The 11,891-nt window shown below is 32.0% G+C and overlaps 1 protein-coding gene across 3 annotated transcripts in view; it reads right to left on the reverse strand.

The window, feature by feature from the left end:
- The window catches only part of LOC106471752 (proton-coupled folate transporter-like), a 22,424-nt gene extending 10,819 nt beyond the window's left edge, over window positions 1–11,605 (reverse strand). The window contains exons 1-4 of one of the 3 annotated variants that reach the window (XM_022400359.1): window positions 11,430–11,605; window positions 7,399–7,487; window positions 4,570–5,562; window positions 3,133–3,372 (exon numbers count right to left, since the gene is read on the reverse strand). In XM_022400359.1, coding sequence (XP_022256067.1) covers window positions 3,133–3,372; window positions 4,570–5,425 — 1,096 coding nt within the window. In that variant the 5' untranslated portion in view covers window positions 5,426–5,562; window positions 7,399–7,487; window positions 11,430–11,605. The remainder of the gene's footprint in view (window positions 1–3,132; window positions 3,373–4,569; window positions 5,563–7,398; window positions 7,488–11,429) is intronic. The other 2 variants (XM_022400358.1, XM_022400360.1) reach the window with 2 other exon arrangements.
- Between the last annotated feature and the right edge of the window lie 286 nt (window positions 11,606–11,891).

Here is an 11,891-nt window from a genome sequence, read left to right on the forward strand (position 1 = left end):
GAATATGATGGAAGCCTGGAGGAACGCATCCAACTGAACAATTTCCACAATAATAAAACCCAAAACCTTCTGTACAACCACAACTAACTTCAAAAATGAAGATAAATACAACCAACAGAGAAAAAGCCTAGATATAAACACACCTCAATCTTCTGTTCTCAGTAACCATTAAATCGAACATTTCCGAAGATACACCCTCAAAAAAGTATCTCTAAGTCTAAGAATTTGAATCAGATATGGTGACGATATGGCCAAGACTCAGAATTCATGAACCACATAAACAGACAATATCCATTGGCAATGGAAATACAAGATAAAATACTTCCATTCCTACATGTGAGTTACTAAGAAACACGAATCATATACCACAGGAGTTTACAGAAAACCCACAAATACTGGTAAACATCTCGAATAACAATTAAACCACCCCATCAGACGGGCGTTAAAGACTGCATAGTTTACAGAATGAACTAGACTTGTAGTACTGAAGATCGTCAGAAAAAGAAAAGAACAATACATCACTGAAACCCTCCTTGACAATGGATATACCGAACACTTAATAAAGAAGAAAATAAATAGGATAAACACAAATAATAAGCAGGAAGAAAACTGCAGACACATATCCATGTTCCCTTAAGCCAAAGTTCCTCTCTGAAATATACAGAGGATATGTGAACAGCAAAAATTCAGAACAGTGTGCAGAAGCCGTGACACGATCGCAGATATAACACACCAAACCACCTAATGACATAACAGGCCATTTATAGCATCCCTGTGAATATAAACTCCAATACAGTGAAGAAAAAAACGATTAACAAAAGCTAGAATTCAAGGGTATTACAGGCCATCGTATCAAAAAAAAAAAAGATAATACAATCAAACGGATTAATGCTAAACTAAGATGTGAGCCACAAACGAGAAAAGAAAGATAAAACAAGTTTTTCACCCACTTACCTGATAACACACTCATTCAACTGAGTAGGAGTCAACAAAACCTGGATACCTCTCTTCAAGCATTCAAATATATTAGCTTGAATAGCATACCAGCCTTTCTATCCCGACTGGTGAAAGTGGGTTTTCTCGGGGGTACTCCAGTCCCCCCCACATCAAATTTTTTGGCCTTGAATCTATAGATCCTAGCCTTGACACTTGGATCCACTGATCCCCGCCAGGCCCTGTAAAGGCCCGTTTGCTTCATTTTGTTTCTATAACTTGCCAAAAACGGCTGACGACTTGCTCCTTCTTCAAGATCAACCGACCTCTGCTACGCCTTGGACTTGCCTTCACTTCTGCCTACTTGCCTCATCATCATACGTATATATACGGGAATATATATATGTAATTTTTTTTCTACTTCTTCGCCCATACAGCTCATTAATCCGCTGACCATTAATTGAAATTTAACCTTAAGTCTCGAGGAGGGTGAAGGAGGATTGCTAATCTTCGAGCACCCTTGATTAGTAATTATTTCTTAGGAGATAATTATTTTTAAATCAAAATAACTGCCAGAAACGAACGAACCAGCCTTTCTATCTGAAGACAATTACATATTATAGTCCAAATGTAGGATAACTAGTCTCTATCAGTAAAAATATATAAATTAACTAACAATTAGATTTGGATTATCATATACACTACTAATAATGACAGCGAGATCGATATCCTTACCTTAAGTTTTTACGTCCAAGTTAACTTAAATAGGCCCACACTATGATATTGCTTTCATACCTTTCATACTTGAGATTGTAAAGCGTCCTCATGGATAATGTCAAACTCAGACCATTCTATCTAAATATGATCTGTATGCGGGTTATTTTACAAAGTAAACAATGTCAAGTAGGGTTCATTCTTCTACATGATGACTTTCCAATAATATTAAAACCACTTTTGATATTCAAGGTAACATGAGGTTTGATGTAATTTATTTTTGGCTTATGTGTCGAAGTCCTCTATGAAATCCAGAACATTATAGGTCCCCGCACATGGGAAATGTTTTGGCCTGCAATCTTATTCTCTAATTAAAGTTTTATGTCGAGTGGTCTTCCAGAACATTACCTACAACGAAGGTGAGTGTATGCAGACTAGTGCATTCATAATACCAAAGCTCAGTTTGTTCACGTAGTACCTTCACTCCAGCTGGTTATCAGTGACAGCTAGAGATCTTTATTATTCCTATCCAAAAGTGATCACGGGATTCACTTGTAAATTGAGTGTAAGTCATGCTTTCATAAACAGTACTTGTATGATGAATTCCATGTAAGCAACGCATTTATCAACAGTGCTTGTATGATGAATTCCATGTAAGCAACTTTCATCAACAGTGCTTGTATGATGAATTCCATGTAAGCAACTTTCATCAACAGTGCTTGTATGATGAATTTCATGTAAGTAACGCATTTATCAACAGTACTGTATAATGAATTTAATGTGAGCAACGCTTTCATCAACAGTACTGTATGATTAATTTAATGTAAACAACGCTTTCATCAACAATGCGTGCATGATGAATTCCATGTAAGCAATGCTTTCATCAACAGTGTATTTTTACGATTAATTCCGTGTATGTAATAGTTTTATCAATAGTATTTGTAAGACGAATTCCGTGCAAGTAATGCTCTTATCAATAGTATTTATAGGACGAATTCCGTGTAATAGTGTTTGTGTGACGAATTCTGTGTAAGTCGTGTTTTTGTCAATAGTATTTGTGTGACGAATTCCGTGTAAGCAATGCTGTCATCAACAGAGTATTATGCAGCTGAGTATGGTGGACAGACAAAATTTGCATATTTGTTCAAGCCATAAACATAAAAATTATCTCAAGAAATAGAATACTTGGAGATATGTGGTGTGTGGTATTAGGCTTTCATAAATCAACTAATCATAATTAGTGCATTTGAAAAACCACAATATATTTTTTTACGTCTTGTAGAACAAGTAGTGATCATGTAATGAAGCATATTAAACCAAGTTTAACTAATTTAAGAAGCTTATGTTTGTTATAGTAACTTTTCCTGCCCAGAATTTTGTGAAATAAGATTCGGTTCACAGCTACTGACTTATAAATTACGTTAATGTAGTTTAAGCAGTGAAAAGTAGCACCATTAGATTCATGTGTTAACACTAAAGCCTCACCCAGTAAATACACCCATTCTTCAAATGAACTTGCCAGAAATACGCATTTTGCCTGCATAGATAATATTCCAATTAGCCCAAGAGCTACGTCTCGAATTTTGACGAAACGAGTTAGGAAAGGCACTGCAACTATTGTCGTGAAGGCAGAGATGACACTGAAGATGGCATAAATATTAGAGTAACGTGCCACATCCCATTTGTACATCTTCAGTGTGTAAAGATATGCGATTGTAAAGGTCCCTGAAAAGAGCAATAAATAAATCTGAATATAAGGTAGCAATACTCTAGTATTTAATTTATCTTTAAAACTACTGTTAATTATCTTCCAAGTAAGCTAAACATGAAATGGTACAGTTGCAAAGCATGTTGTCATATCGGTTGATGGCTTAGTTTAAAGTAAAACTTTCTTTCATTTCTCTTTTATTTTGGTAAAGTATGAAAATTAAGTTAGACTAAACATGTTGAAATGATCACACCTTTACGCTAAGCATTATGAAATTATAACACATTTGCGCTAAGCATCATGAAATGATCACACTTTTAAACTGAATATAATAAAATGGTCCCAATCTTACGTTGAGAATAATGAAATGGTCCCATCCTTACGCTAAGCTTAATTAAATGATCCCACATTTATGCTAAGCTTAATCAAATGATCCCACTTTTACGCTAAGCTTAATTAAATGATCCCACATTTATGCTAAGCTTAATTAAATGATCCCACATTTATGCTAAGCTTAATTAAATGATATAGTTTTGAAAAAGTCTGTGTATTTTTCTACGCACATTCGTAATTACAGCAGAGAAGGTACTGTCTACACGACAATTCAGCTTCTAGTCTCCAACATATTTAGTTACCATTACGAAGCTATGAAGAAACGTTTCACAAGAACAACAAATACAGAAAATTTAAATCGTTTTATTTACTTATTAGATTCAAAGCAAAAACAAAAATAATTATTTGCTAATGTTTGCAAACTTTTGTATTCATATAACAATAATGGAGACATTAGTTTTGATGGTGATTGTGACTTTTTATACTATTAAAAAGAAATATTTTGAAATGCCTAAACTTATATTTGATATCATTAGATGTTTTTGATGAGAAAATGCGGTTTCTAAAACGAGGTGTATTTTTGATAAGTTTGAAATGTAGCTTAAAGAAATATATGATACATATATTCTTTTTTTAGATGCTGACCCAAGGAAATCCTAAGATACAATCCCTCACATAAAATGATTGTTTAACTCATTTATTTTTTGTCTTCCTTGATACTTGAAGAAATACATGCTTTATTCGAACCTGAAATATATCTATATTTAGCTATAAAAATATTTACTAACATAATATATATATATATATTAGGCGAAGTGTAAAATGATTATTTCATGTTTATTAGAAAATCAGAACTCTTATGATATTATCTTTCCACTTACCCATGTTCACAAAGAGTTGAAAACAGATTGCAATAATCAGAAGCCATATCTGTAATCGAGCATTTCCGGGTCTCTTCTTCAAACAAGTTGATAGACTTTCCTTGACATTATCAACTGAGAAAAAATCCAGTGCAACTGTCTTTAACTTTACGTCTTTACTTATTTTCTTGGATTCTTTGACAATAAAGATAACGTATGCAACAGACAATATAATAAATACTAAAGATGTCGAAAACACTGGAATGTATCCATGATGTTTGTAGATTTGTCCACCAACCTGAGTTCCTAAAGGAGCTCCAAGAACCACTCCCATTTCTAAAAGGGCATATCGGAATGGCCTAGACTCGGTGTCAGAGACGTCACTAATATAACTGTAGACAGAAGTAAAGATCATAATCATACCTCCACTTAATCCAGAAGGGATATGAATTAAAAGGTTAAAGTAAAGTGGTAATTCAAATCTTGCAGTAACAATAATGACTCCAATACCTTCAAGAAGAAAGCCAAGAAGAGCTACTATTAAAGGATACCTTCTTCCATATTTATCACTCCAAGGTCCAATAAAAATTGAAAGAATAATAGCGGGAAGAGTTGAAACAATTGTTGTTCCCATGTGGTAATTATTAGCCATTCTTTGAACCTCATCTTTCTGTAGTTTGTATTTTTCATCGTTGAGATTTGAGCAAACATCACTTGAGTATCTGATTTCATTATAACAAGCTTTGTCTAACATTAATTGTTGATAACATACACCACGTACCATGAAAGCGAAGAAAATCAGCGTGACTAGTGGCTCTACTGTTACATATTTCAGATTGCTCACGAGTCTATAGAAAGCTCTTCTGAGTGACTCCATGTTAATTAAAAGGTAAAGTTTTATGAGAATAATACAGGTAGTTTCAGTTTATTAGAAAAAATCGGACAAAGGAGTTCATTTTATTTCACTATTTCCTGGTGTTATTTATGATGTTTTTGCTTTGCCAAGGATCTTACCTAAAAGGAAAATATCAGCATTATTTTTATGTCATAGGAAAATAGCTTTAGCTATTATAAAAAAATTTAAGATTTGAGTTACGTATACGATAACTCTGTTACTACAGTATCAGGTTGCTGTAAAACTATATTTGACAACAATTTGATTAAGCTGTATCAATTACAATTAATATTTTTTGTTAAAGCTGTTAATTTAAAAAAGAATAAAATTAAGGAAAATGTGTTAAGAATAATTATGAGGTTTATAAAAACTTATGTAATAAAAATTGATTAATGCTGTTGTTTGACGATTTTTCACTTTGCATTAAAAATAAACAAGATTTAAAATGTACACATATTTGTTACACTACAAGAAACGCCTAGCTATGTAAAGTTTGACTGAATATAATCAAAATTATTTCGTTCTCAAAATAAACCTGAAAAAGTATTTTAAAACGTTTGTTATGGTTTGCAAATGTGAATACTCTGTTTTTATATTTGTCATACAGTGATTGGTCAAAAAATGGTACAATGGTTTCTGTGTAGCTGGCAACTCCACTGTAAAACCAATATGCAACTAATTAGTAACGTTACAAGTGGTGTGATAGTGGGAACCCATGAGGCAGGATTATCACTCAAGAAAGTGACATCGTGTCATAGGTATCTGTGACCACAGTCTTGCAGGTCTACATTCATTCAGCAACAAGAATAAATCTGGGTGCAAAAGGAGTACGACAAACAGGACGCACTGATGGAAGTCACATGCATACTTCATTCACAAGTGCTCATATCATTGAGAACAATGCGTCAAATATTGAACAGTATTGGATTTGGTAGTTGGGTACTAGTTTAAAAGGCTCTATCTTGGATAAGAACTGGAAAATCTGTCTAGAGCTTTGTTATGACCAGAAAGAGTGGATTTTGGTCTAATGGATGAAAGTCCTGTTGTCTGAAGAATTATACTTCATTCTGTTTTGGATATGTTGGAAACTTTCAATTTATCATGACAACAGTTCGGGTTGCTGGAGGTTACATGATGCACTATGAAGTGTTCAAATAACATGAGGTAGGACTTCTCAATCCCTTAAATACTTGAGATATTCAGAGACTGTCTAGGGATATTGAACAACCAGATAAACACAACAATATTGTTCAAGTATCCAGACATATAAGCTATTTCAGGATGATATTACTACGATTCTTTGAACCATGTAATACAGTACTTGTTTCTGGAACATTGCAAAGACTTCACACATTTTGCTTGGACACCACAGAATCCGGATCACAACACCATTGAGCATCGTTGGAATGTCTTGGAACATATATCAGAGACTAATCACATTTCCAATCGTCCTTGACGCAAATATGGTCCATCCGCTTTGAGGAATTGCAAGATGTCTACTGTCAACGTTGCGGAGTTAATGTCACAATGAATTGTTGCTGCTTTCAAGGCTAAAGGTGGTTCAACTTCGTTTTACTTGCATTTTGTAATATTTTTGTCAGTAAGTACATTAATGTGTCATCCAAACAAACAATTGAACAATTAGTTAGATCAAGAACTTTGCTAATAACTAAAATATTGTGGGAAGCTTAAGGGAATAAAATATAGAGACTTGCATGGTAAGTGAACAAAAATAAAAAATAAACAGAAATCTCAAAGTTTAGAGTTACTGAAACAGAAAATAAACATTAAAAACTTAGCTAAAGAGAGAGCTAAAACATTTAAATATGGCATACCACGAGAAAAGACTTTGTAATGAGAGGTGTGTGTGTAAGTAAACACGAAGCAACAAAACGACTGTACACTTTTAGACGTCTGCCAGATTCCAGAATAAGATTCTTTATTCATAGGTTTACCTCAATGTGTAAATTTGTTCAGCACCTATTTCCTTCTCATAGGTTCTACACTGACCAAGAGATCTTAAGGTTACAAAGATTCCTCGGGGCTTATGTGTCAGCCCATACAGAGAAAAATGTAAACAAACAGTCATAAGTACGTTAGAAGAAGCATTAATGCGATAATTCTGAAAGGAAAGCTTCACGTGCAAAAAATATCAAAAGTAAAATTCATTGGAGCTATCAAGTAACACTATATTTGTTATATGAGAACACTTGCCACCTAAATACCAATATAAATTGACGCTCATACTGCTCAGGAGCTCTCGTCACTAATTTCCTATTGATTCATAAATAAAATAAAAATATGTCATTCTACATCATTAAAAAAGGTCGGTGTTAATGTCATTTGAAGCCGTTTTTACCTTATTTTATGTGTTAATATGGTTATAATCAAACATTTTCTATCTAATCAAAAGAGAGCAATCTTTATTTGGTAATGTATGTAGTCAGTTAACTTTTACCATAACCCACAAGGATGATACAATTTATGTTGAATCGCACCAGACCTAAAACATTTTTTTACCCAAACTATTAGCTTTCTGACTTTTAATAAAGTCACTATAAATGATAAACCTACTTCCCAGGCTCTGATTATTACATTTCAAATAAAATAATCTATTACCAAGAAGTATTTTAATCAGTTAACAATACAAAGGGTTAAGTATTTTACAAATACGCATATCAGCAGGGTTAAAAATGGTTTTATTTGTTTGTTGTTAAGCACAAAACTATACAATGAGCTATCTGTGCTGTTATCATTATTTATTTTTTTGATAACCTCATTATCAGACTTTTCATTACAGATTTATACTGAGTCATCTGCAAAACGTGTTATTTCTCCATTAAACTAAATTTCACAGAAATCATTTGAATATAATAAAAACAACAATGGACCCAAAACTGATCCTTGAAGGTACTCCAGCAGTTAAGCTCATTTCATCACAAATAACAGTATTTATTTTAATTTTTTTTTCTATTTAATATATATGATTTAAACCAACTTAAAACAGTGCCTTTTATTCCAATTTTATAAAGTTTCTTGAGTAGAAACTCACGTGAAATCGTATCAAAAGTTTTTGATATATCTTGAAAAAGAGTATGTATTATTTTACCATCATTATCCAGATTGAAGATCTGAGATAAAACATTTTGAATCTAAAAGTTTGATTATTCTTTCTTTAACATTTTTGTCGAGAATTTTCGATATGACTGATTACAAAGTAATCGATCTGTGATTGTTTGAATCACTTTTATTTCCTCCTTTAAGGTTTGGTATAATGACAGCACTTTTTAAAATTCCTGTGAAAACTTCTTTGTTCTATTGTTAAGCGCAAAGCTAACAATGGACTGTCTGTACTCCAACCACGTATACGGAAACCTAGTGTTTGGCCTAATTAGCCTTCAGACTTATGCTGGGCTACCTGGGGAACGTCTGCGAAAACTCCTTTTTTCCATCGGCATTTTAACCAAATAAGCTATTTTCAGTGTTAATTTTTCAATATTATTGTAAGTAACTTCACCTATAATTTTATCTTTCCTTTTTTTTAGAGAGTTTATATATATTTTTTAAATTCATATCTATCAGTTTGTATTAGATAGATTGAATTAACAGATATGTTAGTTCTTATAACGTATCTTATCTTAGCTGTATCACAACAGTTACAACAATTTTTACTTATAAGTTATTTTACAATATTTATATAAAATTCATTAAATTATCTTGCATGTAATTTCAGTTGTTCAGTCGACTTAATATACTTATTATTTTCTGTAATACATTCAGATTTTTAGCTCATTATGAATATCTTCCTGTTATCTCGTATATTATGTTCCTTTATTTTTAAAATAAGTTTTACTATGAATTATTTTGTTGCTCATAATAATTTATTTTGGGTTGTTTTAAGAGCTTACTTAGATAATTTCTATGAGTTTTTTTTTAATCAACTAATTCATTCTAGGTTGTTAATATATTTATATACTTCTATACATTTTCTTTCTTTGTTGAACAGATTGTAATAATACATTTCTCATCCACGATTTGAACTTTTTCTCTGTTTATTTTTACACGTTCCGTAGATGATGCAACTATATTTCTTTATCTTTTGTATGCATCTTGTAAATTTAATTGTTGATAGATACTACTAAAATCAGTTTGTTTCATTATTGTATCAATCTTATTGTAAATTATTTTTCATACTTCATTATTATGTAAATTATTCTTACTTTTATAGTAGCTTTATTTTTAAATTAATTTTCAGAATTATAATAAAGTTCCCCGGTGGGTTCGATTCCCTGTGGTGGAGAGACCACATAGACCATGTGGCTTTGTTCTAAAAATAACCAAACGTAATAAAACGCCTGTAGCTTTAGTTTTTTGTGAATTTTGTTTGTATGGAATCTATTTTATCTGTTCTAATATAAATGTGATCAAGACATGTATTTCACTATTCTCTAGTAATAGTTTGTACAGAGGATAAAAACTGAAAGAAGCTGACATATTTTTACATTCTTTTCTTTAGATTCAATATTTATGTCTCCTACAATGTATACATTTTCCTTTTATTTTTCCTTGAAAAATTTTTAGTTGTTTAATATAAGCTTGAATACTATGCTGAAGATACCTATAAAGTGCTCCAATATTGAAATTGGTATATTTACATCCGTACATTATACGTTCACTGCTTCAGTAATTATTTCTCGTACACTCTTAAAAATGCTGTTGTATCTACAGATGTATTATAATCTCTAACTGTATAACATCTTTATCCCTCCATATTATATAAATTTAACTCTTCATTTTCGCCCAAATTTATGTAAGTACTATGCTATGTATTTTCTGTGGAATTAATTGTAAATAAATAAGCAAACAGATCAAAATTCTCATTTAAACTACGTGCTCTCATTTGTAGTACATTAATTATATTTGAACTAACAAATAAGTTATTCTTATACAGATTATCAAATATCCATTCCGCAATCACTATCTAACATAACTTTAAAAAGTTTCGTTGTTTTAGTGTTAGCTTATAATTTAGTTAGATCTCGTTCATTTTTAATTCTTATTACCTTTTCTTTTCCTGATTCTCTTATTTTGTTTGTTTTTTGGATTTCGTGCAAAGCTACACGAGGGCTATCTGCGCTAGCCGTCCCTAATTTAGCAGTGTAAGACTAGAGGGAAGGCAGCTAGTCATCACCACCCACCGCCAACGCTTGGGCTACTCTTTTACCAACGAATAGTGGGATTGACCGTCACATTATAACGCCCCCACGGCTGAAAGGGCGAGCATGTTTGGTGTGACGGGGATTCGAACTCGCGACCCACGGATTGCGAGTCGAGCGCCCTAACCACCTGGCCATGCCGGGCCTTGATTTTCTTACCAGGATTTTTCCTTCTTTAATTCAAATAAACTTATCAATTTTGTTTCTAGCACTATTTTTATACATATATATTGATAAAAAAAAATTACTTCAGTTGTAAGATGTTGATTTATAAATACTAGGCCTTCTGTATAATTCACATTAGTGCTAGTCGTTTTAATCACTTTCTTCACTCCTTATTGAATCAATTTTTTTTAAATTGTCTGTTTAAAAGTTGTACGATAATAGGCCTAGTTTATTTCTATATATTCCCTGGTGTTAGTCTATGAGCAATTTGAATATCTTCATCCTTTATGCAATTTCCTGAATTTCAATATTCATATTTCTTGAATACCGTTGAAAGTCAATTACTTGTTCTTTTAAGATGTTGATTTCCTGTTGGATATTTTTCTTTTGTAATACAAGTTCGTGATTTTATTGTTTCATTTCTTTTATGTTGACCATTACTTCTGACATCATGTTTATAAATTCATCAATTTTATTTGAACAAAAATCTATTGATGATTTCAGATCTTTCATTTAAATTTTGCATTCGGAATTTCCTGTCTAATTTCGCATGCATTCTGTTTCTTTCCAATATTCCCGTTTTTATCTTACCAAAGTATTCATACCTTTTATCTTCATTAATATTATCAAGTTATTCCAAATTTTCATCTGCTTCACGGCCACCTTGACTTGCTTCAGCACACTCAGTTTTACATAACGTTGAAACTGCCACTGGCTTAGAGATGTTCTGTTGAGTTGAAAACATAAGTTCCCATTTTTTGACGTTGAACATTTAGAATTCTTTTTCTCTTCTTTATTTAACTATTTATAATTTACATAATTTATTGTTACACAAAAATAATTATAATATAACTTACACTCATTAAAACATTGTATACAATCGTTCGGACCACTGGTCACTTTTCACATGTGCAACATGCTAATGACATCTTATTATAATTACACAAACGAAAATTGTAGTCTAACAAAAGAAAACTACTTAGTCTAGACCTAGGTGCGCGTATATATATTGATGTGTGTATATCTATATTTATTTTTATATATACCATTATAGAGGTGGTACAGCC

This window comes from Limulus polyphemus, unplaced genomic scaffold (genome assembly GCF_000517525.1).
Source record: "Limulus polyphemus unplaced genomic scaffold, Limulus_polyphemus-2.1.2 Scaffold4833, whole genome shotgun sequence".
Classification (NCBI taxonomy): Eukaryota; Metazoa; Arthropoda; class Merostomata; order Xiphosura; family Limulidae; genus Limulus; species Limulus polyphemus.